We start from the raw sequence: 21,353 nt of genomic DNA on the forward strand, positions 1-21,353 counted from the left end.
AACAGAACTGACCAATCTTAATATGGATTCGAAACACAGTTATTAACAAAAAAAGGTTAATGATTTGTTAGTTTTAATTTGGAACAAGACAACACTTGAGCCACCACAATGTAGGAGTAAGAGGGTAAATTTTACTTGTTCTGGCCAAGCTAAATGCTATGTAACTTCTAATGCACAAAGAATAGAAAGTAGTTAATGATGCTTTCCACCAATTTGCTCTGGGCAAAAGGTTCTTAGGTGTTTTCTTCTTTTCATTCTAAAGTGAGATTGCGGTTGGAGAGGGGCGTTTATTAAACTGAACATACTAGTAATTAGCATAATTAATTAAACAGAATATACTAGTAATTAGTGTAATTGTAGTAATTATATTAATCATACTAATTACACTAATATAATTAGTATACTAAAAAGACTGTATTTTTTTTAGTATATTAAACTAAGAAAAGGCAAATTTTTGCAGTTTTTAGTACTACCCACTCTTGGAAAAATCACGTTTGTGTGACGCTCAAGGAAAACTTACTGGAAATTGTTAATTCTTAATTTTGGTACTGTAATTGTCCTGGACTACTAATGATTAGTGAAGGGAATGCATTTTTCTGAATAATCTAACAAATATGCATGTAGGCATGTCTGAATATAACTGAATTATAGGACCAAAATCATTATCATCTCCTGTGCAAACCAGGAGATCTCATATCCAACCAAAGTTAGACATTTCAGGTGCTATTCTTCTGTACATCCTTGGCTATTCTTTGCAGTTCTTTTACAGGCCACTGGAATGCTTTATAGTGGCCTATGCAAAAGAAAGACACATGCAAAAGACTGAACAGTGCTGGATGATATAGATTCTTCAGGATTATATGTGATTTCTGTCATGCATTTTATGAAATAGAAACATGTAATACATTTACAAGAATTACTTAGTAAGCAGACTGTTTTCTTGTTAAATTAAACATACACTGCACACTTACAATTAGTAAACAATTAAAACATACAGCTGAACATCTTGAAACAAGTTATGAAACAGTCATCATTCCCACACCATAATAAAAGGAACTGAGGACCAACAAAGAAATAAGTTTGTTACAAATGCATTTTACATTTGATCATAATATTACAATAACAAGTAGACTATTAGACTCAACACAACTTCACAAAAAGTTCTAAAATTATATTGAAGAAGCTAACTAAAAATGAGTAAAATTATAATACAGAAGTAACATACTGGAATGTGAATTCAGGAACTATGATAGTGTTTCAGATTTATGTCTAAGTGATTACGTTGTCAGGAACAACACCATTTTACATTTGGCAAAAAAATGTTAACACCTGCCATGTGAAGAAAAGAAAAAGTGACTTTTATTGATCATACTCTAATAAAAAATTTTCTGCTACTATAAAATTCCCCTGTACTAAACAGAACCTGAAGATGGCAGCAAGGCCTATACATTCACCTAAAAGGCGTGATTTAAGAGCTGTTCCCTATGAAAAGTTTCTGCAAGTAATTTCTAGCCCTCTACCTTATCATAAATTTAATATATAAGATGGGTAAATTATCAAAAGCATCTCTGAACTAGAATATAGCACTGTGCAGCAACTGTTTATTTGAAAATTAAAACTATCTTCTGCTGCAACTCTTTTCGACACTCATTATCAACACTTGGTACTTTAAATAATGTTTTAGAAGAGGCTACCCATTAAATAAACTGCCAGAGTTCAAGAGAGACAAACTCTCTTTTCCCTGCAAACAACCCAGTCATTATAGATACCCTTGTCAAAATTCTTGATGTCTATCTATCAATCACACAATACCAAAGAAGCAACGTATGCAGAGGATTTCCCATTTCCAATTTAGTTTGTGTACTATAAAGGTACTCTATGTATTGCTTCCTAAAAAAAAAGTCAAGAATTTAAGAAGGAATTTATCTTATATACTGATCCAGATTTCTATGAAACATATGCCTTTAAACATGCATACTATTTGCAACATACTGGTACTACAGGTACTAAAGTATATAGCGGAAGTATGAAAGTCAACTAAGATAACTATAAGAATTAGAATCCTTACCCTAAACCCTCGATTGAGTCTGTCTTTCATAATGCCAATAAATTCTTTGTAACTCAACTGGTCGTCTCTGTCAACATCAAAAATCTTGAACACAGTGTTCACCAAATGTGGTGAAAGCTTCACACCTGTGGCTACATACACAGCACGTTTGAATTCATCTGCATAAAGAGAACACCAGAAGAAAGAACAAAACACAGAATTAATTTAATTGTACTTTGTGACAACATATTACAAAATACAAGTAAACTTTTGAGTTTTTACATTTAAGCAGTCAAAAAAAAAAAAGTGAAAATTAGGATTGAATTTCACAGTTCTAAACCAAGTAGTTCTCAATGATGTAAAATGACGCTGTTTAATTGGTACCAATTATCTTATACAAAAGAGCCCATATACTATGTGTAATATCAAAATTAGAGTATCATAATTAAACTTATGTTACATATATACCAATGGCATCTACTTAATTGCCATCTGAAAACAGAACCTAAGAAACAGAGCACACAGAAATCAGTATAGTCCTTTGGTAAGGCCACATGAAGTAGGATTATGCTTGTGTGACTGTCTCAGGCCCATGAGAATGCTACTTGAAGAGAGCACACAAGTCTGACCAGTTCATGTACTGTTCACTTGCACTCCCCAACCATCTTAACTATTGTTATGAATGATTTTAGTCAGAAGATACCTGCCTAGTTCTTTCAGCACCCACTTACTGATTTGTTCAAAAATCTGTCTAATCCCTCTTCAGACCTTCTGACACCATTTCCTTCTACAACCCTTGTAGAAGGTCAGGTTCCAGATGCCCACTGTGTAAATAAATGCTTGTGTTTGCTTCAAACTGACCTCTTGTTGGTGTCATCAAGTGTCTCCTAACTCTTACGTTGTAGGATGTGGTGACTAACTATTCTGCCTTCAGCTTATCCAGCCCTTATATGACTTTTTTGTAAACCTTTATCATACCTCTTACGATATACCTGAGCCTTTTTCTTTCAAAGCTGGAGTCCTAGCCTTTTTAGCCATTTACCTGAGACATTAAAACTACAAACTAGGAATTCCAAAGCATTTTTGTAGTTTTGTCAACAGTTGTGTATCTTTATCAACAAATTTTTATATTAATATACTTACCCTGACCTATGGAACGACTTGCAAAATTATACATTTGCATCGCAATTGTAAAGTCCTCTAGGTTGTTCAAGAATTGGAAAAATGATCTAAACTCGTCAAATGTGATACCCTAAAAAATGGAAACACAATATGCACCAGAAGAATTATCAGCAGTGATGACAACTGAATACATAAACCTTGCAGTTACACATGCTTGCCAATGCTGTTAAAAATGCACAGACCTTCTTTAGGAGCTGTTATTTGTAGCAATCCAAGATGCCAGCTTAAATGAATCATTGCTTGGCATCTAGTTAGTAAAAGGAAGAAAACATCCTGTGAGCAGGCAGTATGCCATTTGAACATTTTAACATGACTGCACTACGCCAAATAATCATCGTGTTGCTTCAGAGGCTTCTACATATAGCACTATGGAAGATTAATATCACCAACTGCGAGAGTAGCTGCCTACTACTTCACAGGCTAGACTAATTTTTCTTCTAAATGGAATCCCTATATCCCTATAACAAAATAGAGTACACATTTTATGATTTTCAAATTATAATGTTATTACAAGTGTAAAAAAGTGCAAATATATGAACAACGCCTCCATGGCAATAAGATTCAAAGTCCCATTCTCAAATGCCCGGGAATTTACTTTTTCCACTGTACTGACAGTGAATTTACCAAGCCAGTGATAAGAAGCTATGAAAAATGGCAACATCTTTTTTCACTTATGGGAGGTATAGCGTATGACATACTGATGTATGTTACTGGTCAAGTGCCAGGATATTCCCAGAATGCAGCATAAGCAAACCTGTAACTGTGTGTCACAGCTTTCTGGTGGAAGTATTCCTTAACTGATGGTCCCACAAGAGATCAAGAAGAGGAAACTACTGTGGAAGGCTTGCCATCAGAATAGTGGCATTGGAAGACATAAGAGATGAACTTCCAAGACTACTTCCCTGGTTTAAAAGACAGTGTCTATATTTATATTTATTTATTCAACCTTTGCCATTCAAAGAAGTATTTCTGTATACCTAGAACTGTAATTTTTCAGTTACCTAAGATGTCATTGCAATACAAGCCCCAAAACATATTTTTTCCAGATTCCCATATATGTATGGAAATCTTCATTCCACCCCAAACAGAAAAACAAAAACAAAAACACATCTGCAAATCATGCAAAAAGAATTTTATACCACTTCTGGTGCACTGTCTTGGCTTTGAATATTGAATGCTGCACAGACCTTTTAGAGGTCCCAATCTTACCACCTCATCTTAAATCTGGTGCAAAAGAGACAGCCCTGCTTTCCCTTTCTATTCCCCAGCTACATTCACCTCTCAGTGGACCTACTTGCTGTTCAATCACAAGAAAAATAAGAAAATCCAGCTACCTGAACAGAAAGCTGTTGATTTTTGAGGTATGTTTCTATCAGGTCAGCTGACTGAATTTACTTTCTCTGTAGACTGAAATTACAATGCAATTCCTCAAAGAAAAGTAAGAAAAAAAACAAACAAAAAAACCACAACCCAAAACCAAACCAGAACTGTCCAAACTGATTTTTACTTTTCTTCGCAAGCTCTGCTGTCAATGCTATTAAAATATATAGCTATTCAAAGAGTTATTACATTTCTAGGAAACATCAATCTTTCCAACACAAACAAAAGGAGTATATCCAAAACATCCTCTATTTGAAGGGCTACTTTTAACATTATCCTACTGATTACCATTGATACATAGTTGCCACTGCTTTTCTCTCAGGTACACTTCTGACAACACATTGGTTGTTAAACAAATGAAGGACCTCATGACCTTTACTGTTTTTATTATCTTTTCTCTCTTCAGCAATTAGCAAGAACTACATACCCATCAACAATTATACAGAAGTGATCCATTATTAGGACTATAAAACAACTAGACAAAGAATGTCAATTATTTCTGAAGACTATTCCACTGCTATTCCAGTGGCCCTGCAAAACAGAAGAAAAAAACAACCCCTCATTGCTAAAAAATGGTTCTTTTTCAAGTCTTATGGTTCCTGCTGCTTAAACTGAATATTCATGTAATACAAAGCTGTGTTACCTAAACGTCAAAAACATTACTACCTAAATCCTATGGAACGGAATTCTCTGCTATTTACTCTTCTACATTTTATTCAGGATGTAATCTGAAAAACATGAGACAGTTTATGATCACAATAAAATCCTGGTGTCAATCAATTAGTGACAGAATCGCATTCAGTCCAACAAGGCTATGTTTTCCTGTAAATGACACTGGGACTGGGTGCTGTGGCCCACTGCTGTCCTTGTAGCTAAACAATTACCTTTTCTTCAGGAATCCTGCAGCGCATGTTTTCCAGGTAACTTGATGTATTTTCCACATTTGTATACCTCAAAAGAATATGAGCAAAGTCCTCCTCACTAATGGTGTTCATCCCATTAGAGTAGGAAAGGAATTCTATCTCTAGAACTTCTGTCTGTAGGTTATCCATAAATCTGTAAGCACAAACATAAATATGAGGAAGTAGTAGTACCTTACATTTGTACTATTCATGTCCTTTAAATCTAACTTTTTTTTTTTTTTTTAATTCTTCACTCAGAATATTTCTTTAAATTCTTCTGATTAACAACATATTTAGTATATTCTGGACACCAAAACTAGGTTAAGTATAAAACCAGCTACACATAAACAGGAAATATAACTTCCCTTATTCTGCTTGATGTTCTAGTTATACAGCCCAAGGATGGAATTAGCTCTCTAGTCACAGTACTGCACTGGGAGCTTATCCAGTTGTCAACCTGTAACTTCCTTGTTAGAGGTTCACAAAGGTTCCCATCCTGTAGACATTGTCTGCAACACTCCTTACCAATACATAACTTGACTTCCAGTAATTACGAAGAGTTAAAATCAAAAGGATGTCTCGGCAAAAGTATAAGTGCAAGGTAAACAGACAACAGTATTTCCCTCACCAATCCACAGTTTAATGATTTTTCTGTGCTAGTAAAGTAGCACTGAATAAAACTTGATAGCTCCCTCTTTTACACTGGAATGTGTCTCCTAGGTTTTGACCTGTTTAGCATTCACAGCATCTTACAGCAACAGATGGATATTTTAACTAGATGCCTTTTGAAAAAGTACCATCTTTTCTGGTTGTTATTCTGAACTCACATCATGATTTCACTTAATGACACAGTTTTTAATATTATGTGAAATACTGAATACTTTTTGATAACATAATTTTAATTATTTTACAAACATCTGATTGATTAGAATGCACAGTTAAGTGATAGCTATAAAGACAACAGGTATTGGGAGTATTTACTAATATTTAAGTAAATACTGTATCCATCAATTACACAGAAACAGTTTTATGGCTTTGTTTTTATGGCACTCTCCCTATATTTTTAAACTCTGTTTTAACTGGTGTAATAATTAAGCCGATAGCTTCCACTGTGTTTTCACTTCTTCCCAAAGGAGGTTGTTCTAAGATGCCTACACAACATATTCAGAAAAATCCTCACATTTATACATGTCCCTAAGAGTAGAGATGCACACAGTTTTTTTCAAAGCACTGAAAAACAGGGGAAGAAAATAAAACTAATTAAAATTTAAGAAGAGTTCCTGTATACAATAAAGACGGGCTGAAGTACAATCTTTCGACCCCAAACCAACTATGTACACAAGTGCTAAACAAATTTGCAAATGTGGCAGCATTAGTAAAGGTTTTTTTTTGTTGGTAGGCTGATTTATTTTGTTCTTTGCATATATAATACACACACAAAGGGAGCATAAACCTTATGCATGTCTGAGTAATATAATATAGTATAGTCATATAATACATATTAATTAGACCAAGTACGCAAGTGTATTTTACAGGAATTGATAAAGTTGAGACTCACCTATAAAAATCTTCAAAGTTCAGTTCAGCTTTTCCTTTCTTGCCGAAAAAGTGTACAAGCAGTGTAGTATCTGACAGTGAACTTGAAATATCATCAGCACGCTTAAATATTAGAATAAAAAAATTAAAGGCCATGATTGGATTAGTTACAGAAGAATAATCTGAAAATGCCTATCATCACAATAGACATTTCTCTCAAAAGATTTTGTGGTTTATGTTCACAGTCTGAAAAAAAGAGTTTTGTATTAAGAAACGTTAACTGAATTTAGTCATGCAATTTTCACACAAAATGGCATTAGGCTATTAATTGCATTTAGCAGGAAACACGTAAAACAGCAATATAATAGAATGGAAACTACAATGAAAGGGAAAAAGCATGAAAAAGAAAACCAAAACCTGGGGGAGGAAAAAAAAAAGAAAAAAACCCCATGCTCTAGTCAGTTGAGGTAAACCATAAAAATAAATCCCTTTGATTACACAATCTCCCTTCTATTATTCAACTACAAAGAAATTAAGGGACATTACCTCATATACTCCTATTTTATATTTCAAAATTATTAAGTATGGGATTGTATTTCAAACCCATTCACATCAATCAGGTGTTCTTTATATGACTCTTTTCTATAAGTAGCAGATAATGACAGTTAAAATTTTATTGCCCAAATATGTTTAAAACAACAGAATTGTAAGAAATTTTGAAATAATGAAGTACTTCTGACTCGCTCTCATAGGAATGTTCCTTATCTATTGAGTATGTGGTCTCTGCATCACACAGAAATCTTTGAATACAAACTATTTCCTTAATAAGTAACTACCATATTTGAAGGCACAGAATTAGAATAGTAATGCAACTAATTTTGACAATTTGCAATAGCAAGAGTTGTAAATAAGAAGACATGCATATAAACAGAAATAACTATTATCTGTGTATAGTGACTGTGCAACATTCCACTTTTTTTACTGCATACTCATTACCCCATATGTCATGTCTATGCACTGATTTTACCTCTTTTACAAAAGAAACTCTTGATACACTGAAGAGCTAGTAATGTAAGTCAGCAATTAAAAGGGTCTTAAATAAGCCACAGCCACCATGGCAATGTCTGTCTTGCACTAATGTGTGTTTGCCAACATTTGAAGTTCTTAAGCTAGTATACTTAAGTCTCCTTGCTGCACCTGCCTAGGGAGAACCTTCTATCCGAGCTCTCCCTTTTCTTACAAATGCAAGAGAGAAGTAAAGCAAAGAGTGGGAGCCACTAGTCTCTGCTCTTCCTAGGCAAGCTACCACCCATCAGCAACACCGTATTTTTTCAATACTAACTCTACTGTTGAAGTACAAAACATAATACACAGTACAGAAACCTAGTACATATGGGAAATGTAACTACTAATTTATCACCGTAGTCATAGATTATGAACCTATGGGATTTACTATAAGTATAGAAAACTGTTTATACATATCTGTGAAGACCTGCATACATGAACCTGCAAGCTGGACTTAAAGAGTCCTTCAAGTTTGACTTTATTTCATAACAGAAGAGGCTATAAATAAAATTTATAACAGATGGAGAAACTCTACATGAAGAAAACTAGGAAATAAATTTTGAACAGTAGGCAGTAATCCATCATGTACCAGAAAAAACTATTTGGTAGCTACATTCTCTGAAATATACTATATTAATTTCAAATTTTACATACTGATTTGTAAAAAATGTAAACTGCAATACCCATTAGGAATATTCATGTGTCAACAACAAGGAAAAACATTAGGCAGTAACAACACAAATCCCTTCCTTTCAAGAGCCAACAACTAAATAAATAAGAAAGACTTTTCTGTACTTCAGTATAATCGGTTTAGGATTCTCAAGATTGTATTTCATGTACTCTAGCTTCCTCTTTATCCTCATATACTTCTCCAGGGAGAAATAGGATGACACAGGGTATATGTAGGCAGAAAGATATTTCAAGTTCTTCAATTAAGACAGCTCTACTCTTCAAGTGAGCAAACTAATTCAGAGAAGTAATCACTATCTGTCTTTTAATATTGTTATCCTCCACTACGGGACACAATATATTGAAATGCAGATGCCCTGATTTATTATGTCTTTTAAGCAATTAAATCCCTAAGCACATTCAAACAATATCCCTGAAGTACCCTGAAAAGATACCACATGTTAAATTACAGACTTTCATCTTGCAAAAACATTTCAAAATCTTAGAACTAGGTTGCATTCAACCATATTTAAAGACCTCTATAAAAAAAATACAATCTGTAAGTCTTTTCACAATTCCAATTTGGTCAACCTCTCTAAAAGAAAAAAACCCAAACAAAAACCTCACCACAGAAACTAAACCCAGTATGCCTCTCTGCAGAATTGCAGGCAACTGAAAACTATTCCTGTGCTCCTTCTAAACTTGACAGCATTAAATAAATCCTCTCTCTGAAGGGGCAAGGATAAAAAAAAAAAGAGACTTAATCATTTTAAACTATTATTTATTGTTCATAAAAACTGAATTTTGTATTTTAGATCAGTGAAAATGAAATGACCACACCTGTTTCCATATATACAAATGAGCCTCTATTTTGATCTAATATATTGTGCAGTCATTTAAATGAGGATAAAGCCCTGCCTCATTTCTCTTTACCTTTACATAGCTGTAATACAAATACAGGTAAAGAGATAAACAGGAGAGATAAGTGTTTCAGTCACATTATTGGCTTGCTGCATAACGGCAAGATCTTTTCCTCTCAATTTCATAACTTGAAGAGCAGTAAATCTATTTTAATATTCTGCAAAATTAATTTCAAGCTTTCAATTAAAGAGGATTGATTAAAACTAAATTATTCGCATAAGGGATGGTCCACTTGTAACAACAAATTCTGAAAATGAAGTATGCATATTATGCTTTGAATTAATAAGAGACTTCTTGCTTCAAACCTGAATTTTTCAATAGTCATAATGACTGTACTGATTCCCAGTTTCATTTAGAAATCTCAGAATAAACCCACAAACTGAATTCAGTGATAACTGGCATAATTGTCCCTGCCCACGGCAGGGGGGTTGGAACTAGATGATCTTAAGGTCCTTTCCAACCCTAACTATTCTATGATTCTATATTCCAACAGGATGGTGTAGCTGCAAATTGGGAATAGCCAAAACAGTACTGCAAGCTCTCCTAGAAAGAAAATGCATGGGATGAATAAAGAGCAGAGACCTTGTAAGTTGATTCCCACAACAAGGAACCTTATTTACTTTCCTTTTCAATTTACACAAGGCCTTCTCAAAAGGCTATGAAACAACACAGATGCCAGTGTCACCTAGCTTTATGCCACTTTCCTAGTACAGATGGCTATAATATTATTCAGTACCGAAAGTACCTGGGAGAGACAAGAATATGGATGAAAGCCAGTTGGCTCAACCTTAACCCAAGCAAGATAAAAGCTGATTATGGGAAGAAGTGGGAAATTGTCAATGGAGCAAATGCAGGACATGATTTTTCTTCATAAAATTATGAGCAGCGAGACCTTTTATACATTTTACAGACCAATTTTAATCAATGTTTATTATAGCTGCTGCTAAGCTTCAATTACACTGTAGTTACAGGTATTACTCTAAGGCACCAGATGTAAATACCTCTCTCTCTTTAAATTAAAGATGTGTAGAAATTACCAAACTTGAGTCCATCTATACTTGGGACTGAATCCATGCCAGCTAACTGTAGATTAAGATAACAGTTAATTCAGAAAACTCAGTTCCTCAAGCTCCTTAAATAGTTAATGAAAAGTGTGGCCCGCACTCTCATCTATGTCTGACTAGACAAGAATGCTGATTTGCTGGGTTTTAAAATATAGTGGAAGAAATAAGGACTAATAACTGGACTAATACAGGACCTCATCAATTTAAAAGCAAGGAAAAAAAGGCTGGGTATACTGCTTTATTGCAAGATTACTATGAGGGTATTATTACTGTGAGTATTGCTACAAATAGTATAAAACTGAATTCTGTAACACTACACTTTGTTTTGTTCAAAGGCAAACGGGCTCAAGCTGAGAGAGGTACAGAGAAGGCCTATTTGATACCTGGGAAATATAGGTTCTACCATAAGAGAAAAACCAAAAACCTTGTTGTGTCTACCCTATGATAATTGAAACTGAGGGCTATGACTGCATTTATAAATACAACCACAAGTAAGAAGATTAACACTAAAGAAGAAAAAGCCCTATGAAAATTAAGGGACAACAGACTGGTATAAAGGTACTATGAGCAAATTTAACCTGGGAATTAGAGAAAGTCCATCCAAATCCTAAGGTTATTCAATAGCTTCTGCAGAGGAACAGCAGGGACAAAACACTAATTACTTTTAATAAGGAGCACACATTGCTTATGAAGCAAAAAAAAAAAGATCGTTTTATCCTGGAGGTCCGTTTCAGTTCCTTGTTCTTTTCTCATTATGATCCTGCTTATGAATCATGGGACTTGAGATCAGAGTCAGTGGGGAGCTGCTGTATGCCCTTTAATGCCACAACCAGCAGAGTGAGCACCCTAACTGTATGGGCATAGTAAAGCCTAAATGATCTAGTTTTCTGACCCACTTAAATGATCAATACAAATAAATGTCTCAATTGTCTGAAAGCATATTCATGAAACAAGAATCTTATTAGAATTTGAAGTACTATGGAAATCTATTTGACAGCTCAGTGATATTGCTAGTCCTCCATAACGAGCACATGATATTAAAAAAGATTAACTAATATAACTTATAACATTCCCTGTTTGATCCAACAATTAAAGCAATCTTTGTGTGATACTTTTTTTGTGAAGTTAAGCACATTAAGGACCTAAAAAAATTAAAAGCTTAGAGGGCTTCAACTCTCATTAAAGTTGTCATATCACTGGACCAAGCCTAAATGACTAAGTTTTCCTGAATTACTTCTCTAACTGTGAAATATTGTCACTGCTAATGTTAGCAAATACTTCGTACAGTAAGGACTGAAGAGGATTTGATCTCCCAAGTCTTTCAAAAGGTAACTTGGCTTTTACTTGGAAATTACAACTTTCTATTATTCCCACTGCATGGAACCAAATTTATTTCATCTTAGAACTTTCAGTGTTGGTTTGTTCTTGGTTTTTTTAAATAATTAAAAGGAAGAGAAGAAGCAAAGTGCATAAAACAGGAAAATAATCAGAACATAAATAAATAAAATCGCAGTGTGTTTATGGACCAGAGACAGAGGTTGGCTTATACCTCCGCAAGGTCGGAAAAGAGTGCTTGGCTTGTGCTACGTCTCAAAGTATCCCAATAGCTTCTGGGAACAAGGTCCTCTCCTTCTGTTTTAAGGACCTGCAGAAGTTTCAAGAAGCACAATTGTTTGAAAACCAACAAACAATAAAACAACCATTTACAGACTTTAAAACTTTTCCCAACTGATCTTCAGTAGCATGGCTTGCTTCCTTTGCTTCTACACAGAGAAATTTCTATCCAGTTAAACGACACTTTATAAATTAAAAGAACACTGGTCTGTTACAGCTATTTGCTTATTACTCATAACCTGGCTGTGCAAAAAGTATCACCAGACTCCACTTTCCTGAACAGAATTAGAGAAAACATCCATTTAAATTCAGTATTTTGCTCTTGGTTTTTTAAAGAATTCTGTGTTGCCCCCCAAAAACATTAATTTTTGTACTTACAAAATTTCTCATTGTTCAAAATATAAATATTACAATACAGCTAGCTATCTGAAACTGCCTTCATCCAATAATCAGGACATACTTGCACCAATCAAAAAATAGAAAAAACAAGTCTCGTAAGTCAACTTCAACTGAAACATACTTATTCAGCAAACATGCACATCTGATGATCAAACTTACCTTGTTTAAATAGAAAACAAGTGATTAATCTCTCCAAGTAAAATACACTTACATTTTGCTCTGAAATGTTTCATTTTTGAAAGCCTGAAAAATCCTCCCCTATTAAAACAGACCTTCCTTTATCTTGCAATTAGTCTTGGCAGACTATGCAACACGTTCCTCCCCCCCCCCCCCCCCCCCGAACCTAGGGAACATGACCCTAAAGACAGTAGAAGGCTATTTGAACTTGGTTAGGGTTATTGCATCTGAATGAACTTTATCCTTTCCCTCCACAAGGTAATCTAAACTAGGTCTCCTACTTTCAGGGCTCCCCACTCACATCCATCTGGGCAAGCAAAACAAAGGCAGAATGAGTTTAATCTTCTAACTACAAATAAAAACTTTTTTTTTTTTTGACTCGGCACACACTGCTCTCTTAGAAGATTTATGCTGCTGTGTGATGTATAAACCCACACTGTTATCATAAAGAATACGGTACAGACTTGACAGTTTATTGTCTCTATGTATTCTACATTACGTCAACATTTTATGTACTGCTCCTACAAGTTCTATTACTTACGTCCTCCACTAACCGATTCAATTCAGCTTTCTGTAAACTGTTATCAAAGAAACATGATGAACTACCATGAATTACACCCATGCTTACTGTATATTATGTGTTTGTTTCCTTTTTGAAAAATTCTGGTTTTACATATCTTTCTCTTATTATGGAGTAACAGTTCCTACATCATGGCCGCAGTATTCTCATATATAACTCCATTCAGTCCTAAACTGCTAAACTCATATAATTTGTTTACTTCAGTGTGTACAGGGTTAAGTCCTTAGCAGTTTCCCTCTTACACTTTGATGTTTTATTGGGTCATGTGAATACACAAAACCTCATTCTTTTCTACACACAATTCTGTAATTATTTTAAGTGTTCACTGAATTGGTTCTCTTACTGGAGATTTACTTTATCCAATGGAATTAGTACTTACAGGTGTGCACATTTTATTTACCTTACATGCATCTCATCATAATTACCATGTTCTGGTTAGCATTTGGCTAGAGAAAAGAGTCATGCAATACATGCTGAAGTAGCCTCAACACACAGCCACAATATGCCCCAGAACATGACTTGAAAGAATTAACCTATTCAAATAAAAAATACAGAAATATTTAACCCATTTAAAATGTTGCTGTATGCACTCTATGGCTTATAGACTAGACCTTGACACTTCTCAAAAAATTAGAATTGTTTTGAAGGATTAAGTGAGCAGAAGGGCTCAACACTCTGGACTATCCCAAACGTTTTAGGGCTGCATCTCCTTGGTCTTGAGTATCCTCAACTCCCCAGGACAACAAGGCAAACTGAAAATGCTGCTACACTTCTTGTTTCAGTAGGAGAAAGGAGAAACAGAATAGGAGTAGGAGAAACAGAAACCCAAAATAATAAATTTTCTGGACTGAGGGATTTGTCAGATACTGTGATTTCCTATACATCTGACTCTCCTTTACAGAGTGATCTCCATTCAGGTTGCATGAGGACAGAAAAGCACGGTGCTCACCTGGGCATCATCTTGATAATGAGTTTGGATATGGCTGAAGTCTAGAAGGAGACTGTTTACTAAAGCTTAAAAATATTATATGAGTAGGAAAGCCTAACTAGTTTGGTTTCATTTTAAAACAGGAGGCAGCACAGGAATATGGCAACCACTCTACAGCATCTTTTGCTGCAGTGAAGCCTGATCTAAACTCCATTGACTCATAAGGCCTTACATTCCCTACATTATTCTCACAACACTGCAGCATCTACATCATGTCACTGCACCTTTTCATTCAACAGACTTCCTTCCTGCATACTGCCCAGCTAACTTCACAGGAAATATATCTGTGCATTCCTGTGAATACTTATATAAAGAAACAGACTTTAGAATTGGAATTTCACTAGTTGTCTAGTTCTCACAGGTCCCCTCCCCTCACTTCAAATATCATAATATCTTTTTTTGTTTTACAACAGTTTGACTTCTGCTGTGATCCAAAAATTAATCAGATCATGATGAAGACATCAAAAAACCCAGAAGATCTCTCTCTTGCCGATTCTCTCTCCCACTCCTCAAAACTGATTGAAACTTAAGTTTACCATCACCTGTGTAATACAGGGACCATTTTCTGTAAATCCTATTCTAGTTCAGCACTGAAAGTTCTTATTTATTTGTTTTCCAAGTGAAGCACAAAAATATAAAAGCTCTCTTCTAGTTTCTTTCTTTGCAGGGGGAGGAACTGAGAGGTGAAGGATTCATTTGACTAATTATTATTTCACATTATACACAAGGAGACGAGAGAGAACTGGATTAAGTGACTCATGCAGAACGACTTAAATTACACACATTAGTTAAAAACAAGTCAATGATTTCTTAAGACATATTTTGTCCTTTCCCTTCAAAATAATGTTTCCTTCATTTATATAAATAGAGCAACCTTTCCTCCGAGTATGCCTGCCTGTTTCAGAATGAATGCAACAAGCATGCACTATCTTTTATGCAAGTAAAGATCCATCACATTTTTACTGATTAGCAGAAGTAATTTACTTGATGAAAAAGACAAATACAGTTAATTTTCTTATAGCAGACTATTTCACCTCACTGGTGAAGCCTGCATACATTGAAAATAATTAGAGTACATACACTGTTAGTAGAAGTATGATATCCATACAGCTGAAGATGCTGACATACAGCAAACATGGGCCAAACCAAGTATCACATGTCAGAATGAAGCCAAAAGAAGAGGGGAGGAAAAAAAAAAAAAAGACAACAGAATAGGTTAAGACAAGCATAACTTTTACTTTATATATTACTAGATTTGTTTGTTTGTTTTTAAAAATACAGTGACGAAAAAATGGTTCATCTTTAATCTTATTCTTCAAAATTTCAAAAGAGAAGTACAGAGTTGCAGAGATTACTCTCAGGAGAAAGGTTCCATTTTGCAATCCTTACTTTTGCCTAAAGCTCTTCCTTTAGGTGTAAGTTTCCTTTGTTCAGAAGAAAGTGCGTGAAAGACTCAACAGCTGACCTACAGTTTTGAAAAACTGAGAAGGACAGGTCTCTCTGGGTGGGAAGAAAAGATCCTTTTATGCTCAGAGAAGGTCTGAAAATAGTTAATTCTTGAAATGCAAACTTCCTATGGTTTCAGGACAAAGAGCTGAGATCAAGCACCTATGGTTTCAGATAATGGGCACTATGAGAAGCTTTGCATGTATGACGAAAACTTTCTTGTGATAGAGAATTTTTGCCATACATATGCAAATTGCAAACGAACATGTTTTATTCTGCTGTGAACTTGACAGGGACTTGTCCCTGATTTTACCTGTCCAACAGTAAAATAAGTTCCTGCTACTGATGCCATCCTCCAGACAAACCACTACAGACTTGTCTGACTTACCTTTCTTGTGCACATAAAAAACGCAAATTTGACATTACATGAGTATGCAATATTTAACTAAAAATGTTTTTCACTGGTCATAATCAGTATTTAGTAAAAAAAAGTAAATCTGAATATAAAATCTAAGTTCACTTGTAATGCTTCATCAGCTATTTTACATGAGGATCAGTATGTCTACATGAACAGCTTCAGTTAGTTATGAGCAGGAGTATAATTTGGTCTTGCCACTGAGATCTCAGTCTCATAGACAATAACACTGGGTCATTACTATTCACTTTTCCCTAAATTTATAGACTCTAAATGGAATCAATGCTGCTGTCACAATATGTAATACACTATTAAAATACTAGTTTTTCCTTTCTATAGACCACTCAGGGATTTTTTAAATAACTGCAGTTTGGGCTAAATACTGTTTTTTTTTTCTATATATAAAATTATGCCTATTATTTTAATGATATAAATTTACTGTTTGGAAAAAAAAAGAAAGTGATTAATGAAATACACCATTTCATCCTATATCAATTAAAAAAAATCCAGAAAACCAGCTACCAGCTGTTCCTATTCTTACTTACCAGCATTGCACGTTTTTCTTCATCTCCTTTTCTTTCTCTCTTCTCATTCTTTTTCCTGAAAATTTCTTGTAGCTAAAAAAAACCAAACATTTTGTTCTTACTCAGTTTTTAGGTTATTTTGCGTGAATAACAATAACTGATTGTAAGGAACATTACAAACTGTAATTAAAATATCAAGTGTTTCAGTGGTGCTTTATTGTTCATATTAATGCCTTCATGTTCCTCCTTTGACCTTAACCATTCCACAGGAAGGAAAATGTTCTCTCCACAGGGTATAATAATTCTATTTGGGAGCACAATACTAAGAATATCCTATTTACCTTTACATTTTAGCTAATCAAGCCTATACTAAAAGAGGAAGTTCCAGTCTTTTTCACCACCTCTAGGCACATCCTTTCTTGTCAGCTACGAATTAGTGTCTGTGTGGCTATGTAGCCAGATGGATTGATCTTTTTTTCATATTGTTAGTTTCCAGCCAGATCAGTTCTTACTCCTGCTGGCACAAGAGAGGACTGGAAACACCTGGTGGAGGTGAAACATTCCCTTTCAGCAGCAACAAACTACTACTCAAGAATAATTTATCAAGTACCCTTTTTTTTCAAGTCTGTTCAAAGAATACCTTCAGGTCTTGTAAAATACCCTTTTCACAACTTTCTCTACTTTAAGAGCTTTAAACATGACTTCTGAGAAAACCTCAAATACCAGATCTAAAACATAGAGATTCTTGAGCATACTTATTTTTTGAAATTATAAAGTCTTCCAAGCACTGGTCTGCTCCTTTAAGTATCTATTTAGCTATTTTTATTTATAGCAATACTTGTGAATATTCCCAAACAATTAGAAAAAAAGTGTCACAATGCTTACTTTTCACTGCAAGAGAGACCAGTATTAAGTATATAAGATGCCATCTACATTTCTACCAACAAACTTCAGCTTTCAAAACCTGCACATGAAAATATCGTACTGCCACTTGCAGCATTTGGTAATCTGAAAGTGGAATGGAAAAAGAATAAATGATATGGCTAAAAAAAATCCTTCTATCTAGAATATGGTATTTTCAGAACCAAACATCATGGCATACAGACACAATTGTGGCAGTTGTTCCAAAGACCTGATTTTACCTACCAGAAGTCTGATAAAAACCTGATAATGTAGTGACAAGGACACAGAGCTCCCCAGGGATCAGAATGTGAAAGACAGAGTGTGTGTGATAAATTCTACAAGCAAATTTATCAAACTGAATTTCAGAACACTGCATTTCAGGGAAGGCAGATTAAAGGGTTCAGCAAGGTCTACTGCAGGGGTGTAACACCACTGAAATAAATGAACAGTGTTTAGTGATTAAATAGCAAATGAATTTATAAATAATGTTTTATGAATTTCCAAAATTGACTACTCTGTTCTGGAATTGTCTCTTCCCAGAATGAGCAGAATATTGTGCGTATATGTTTTTGAGTAGGGGATCAATTTACAGACCTTGTTATGTTTTTTCTCATTTTTTTTTTTGCAAACCTGCAGTCACAAATTACCATAACCTATGCTGACAAGAGTGACAATAGGACATTTAGGTGGATGGCCCTGAGCATTACACTGCTTGCAACCCTAAACTGTGTGGAAAAAAGAAAAGCAAATGAAGAGAGAGTAGAAAGAAAATACCTTGTGAAAAGTGAAGTGACAAGCCATCAAGGAGAGAAGAGTGGCAGCAATTGAAAAACCAAAAAAGATCAGTAAAGAGCAGTGCATCCTTGGATGTATTTCCCCTGCCCCAGAGGCAAAGGGAGTAGGATTCTGTTGCATTCATCATTAAAGCACTTGCTGAACTTCTGGAAATGGATCTTTTGTTCAGAAGAAGTGCTATAGGATACCAGTGAGTAGAAAAGTGAATGCAAAAAGGATCTAGGAGTACTTTCATAGGAACATTGTTTGAAAGAGGATAATGAAATTGACTGCTGAAAGCAGCAAAGCCAAGATCTCCTGTAACAAGGTAACACAATCCTTCTGTTCACTGACCTCCACCCTATGACATACGCAAAGGAGAAAGAACAAACATAATGGAATTAGTTTACAAGACCACTAAAGCTGTTATCAGAAAAATTAAGTGTTTTTCAACTCTTCAGTACACATACTCTTCAAGAATTGCATGTGATCCCTACACCAGTATCTTCAAAGTCTCTTCATTTGCAAAACTGAATAATATTAGCTATACTTCCAATTCTATGACTGTAATCAATGGAGAAGTATACCTCAAATGTTCAATATAATTCAAATGGCAACACTTAGTGTCCTGCTACAAGGCACACAGGAGATGATGCACATGCCGGCAAAGTAGAGATGCCAAATGCATGCTCTGGGGCCAGGTCCATCACAGCTGCAGCATCACTGAATCAACTTTTATTTTCATATTTACTTTTATTTACACAGACGTTATCTATCTACCTACTTATTTTAGTCTTTCTCACTTTAGATCTAACATTCCGACTTACAGGTTTTGATGTAATTTGTGAAGGGTCACTGACACGGTAATCAAGCATTTAGGATCAGGTTTCATTTATACAAATCTGTTAAATACAATAACAGGTAGAGAACACTGTATCTAATGTTTGAAAATTCTGCTTTCTTTTATCCACCAAGACTGGTAAAGAAAAAGAATAATAAAAAGAAGTTTTTATCAGGAACCTTGGCAGAGAACAAATAAAAATCAAGATGTGAAGAGGACTATAGAAGCATAGTCAGAAAGAAAGATGAAATATCCACTGTTAAATGGTGTTCTTGCTTCCTGCCTTATACACTTATTTAATTTTCAGCATCAGCTTCTGAAGGACAAAGCCTCCCGCTTCAATTTCCTCCCATTTAGCTATTGTAATGGAAGCTGTTTCTAAAAGAAAAAAAAAAAAAAAAAAAAAGGAAAAAAGTTGTCAGTCTAGTCCATCACATTCTGTTTTACTGAATCATGAAAAACTTTTTTTTTTCCCTTCTTCCTCTATTTTTCCATTAGCCAATTAATCCGATGTTTGCGGGCTTTTTCGCTCAGCTGGAAGAGATGGTTGTTAGAAACTAACAATTAGAAAGATGTGCACATTTAATACTGGAATACAAAAAATGATCGGCATGCCACAATTTGCAAGATCTCAGAAATCACTTTCATGAAAAGAAGAACTGAGGGAAGTTCAGTTTGTTTCCCTTTTCTTTAGGTAAGCATAACTTATATGAATCAAACCTTCTAAGCTGACTTGAAAACAATTAAGAAACAGCACACAAGAAATTAGGATGTCTTCATTTTAGATAAACCATGGTCTGAAACTGTAATCCATTCCATGTGTCTGTTTCATCTTTATGTTTTGCTTCATTTTCTTGTTCTTCAGAAAGGTAGTGGGCTTTTTCTCATGTTTCACTGTATTTATTTAAAAACTCAACTACACACACACACAAAAATATATGAAGAACTGCTGTCTTCTGTAAATACATTTTTTACAAACATCTGATTAAATTCTTACAAATATTTTTATTCTATCAATCACCTGTACTTGTTCAGTAGAAAATAAAGGCCTTGTGCAGTCTTCAGAGAGCTTGTCTGAACTACTAACCACAAAATCTTAAATGATAATTTTGAAAATGTCAAAAACTATGTTTTTGCCATAACTGAGTAATCCCAGACATCTGCTGTATATGGATATTACCAAGTTAGAAAACTCTGATTTATATTGCATTGTGGAGTTTGTTAATGTAAAACCATGTAGGCAATGTAAAATAGAAGCCCCGGGGCTGAGTGGGTAATCTTTGGCATTTCATGATTTTTAAAAAAAATTACCATTTTTTTACTTCATCAGTGACATTAGTTTAGAATAGCATTAACTATTCTCCCTTTTTCTTTTTTTAATCAGAAAATAAATGACATTAACATAAACCTGAAATAGCCTTCTTGTTTCAAGGCTTTTTAATTTTGTACTTGTCAGTGCAAACATGATTTTTCTGTACTTAGTGGATCCTATCACCATGAAAATGATGAAGTATTAGAATTTTAAGATGCAATTATCAGATTTATCATGATAAAAATCGAATTATATGGGTCATTTACGATTTTTTGAAGACTTTCTGTCAAGTGACGAATTATTCTTAATGCGCAAATCTCGATGGGAAATAAGCCAATTTTTCTTTCAAATTACGTGCCTTTTATGACTGTTTAGCTTTCTAACGAGAAGAAAAATAAACTTTCTGATTAAATAACTAGCAAGAAAAATTTACAGAACTGCTTTTTTTCCAAGCAATAAACTGAGTAAAGCTCTAGTTTGAAAAATACTGTAATTCAGATTTGTAATTAACAAAACTATCGGTGTAATGAAACTACTGCCAAATTCTAGATGTCCTGCCAACTGTTCCTACGCACATGAAAATTATTCAGCCCCAAATCAATTTCGCTATCAGG

General features: G+C 34.5%; 1 protein-coding gene across 4 annotated transcripts in view; it reads right to left on the minus strand.

Annotated features, from left to right (window-relative positions):
* MICU3 (mitochondrial calcium uptake family member 3) overlaps positions 1 to 21,353 on the minus strand; it is a 53,885-nt gene that overhangs the window by 8,132 nt on the left and 24,400 nt on the right. For all 4 annotated transcript variants that reach the window (XR_009968710.1, XM_062639790.1, XM_062639593.1 and 1 more), the window contains exons 7-13: positions 16,931 to 17,002; positions 15,605 to 15,643; positions 12,316 to 12,411; positions 7,070 to 7,170; positions 5,494 to 5,665; positions 3,191 to 3,299; positions 2,069 to 2,226 (exon numbers count right to left, since the gene is read on the minus strand). Coding sequence is in view for 3 of the 4 variants with exons in the window: in XM_062639790.1 (XP_062495774.1) it covers positions 2,069 to 2,226; positions 3,191 to 3,299; positions 5,494 to 5,665; positions 7,070 to 7,170; positions 12,316 to 12,411; positions 15,605 to 15,643; positions 16,931 to 17,002 (747 nt within the window). In the remaining variant the exon portion in view is untranslated. The remainder of the gene's footprint in view (positions 1 to 2,068; positions 2,227 to 3,190; positions 3,300 to 5,493; positions 5,666 to 7,069; positions 7,171 to 12,315; positions 12,412 to 15,604; positions 15,644 to 16,930; positions 17,003 to 21,353) is intronic.

This window comes from Pezoporus occidentalis, unplaced genomic scaffold (genome assembly GCF_034315485.1).
Source record: "Pezoporus occidentalis ecotype Australia unplaced genomic scaffold, CSIRO_AGI_Poc_V1 ctg1, whole genome shotgun sequence".
In the NCBI taxonomy this organism is placed as follows: domain Eukaryota; kingdom Metazoa; phylum Chordata; class Aves; order Psittaciformes; family Psittacidae; genus Pezoporus; species Pezoporus occidentalis.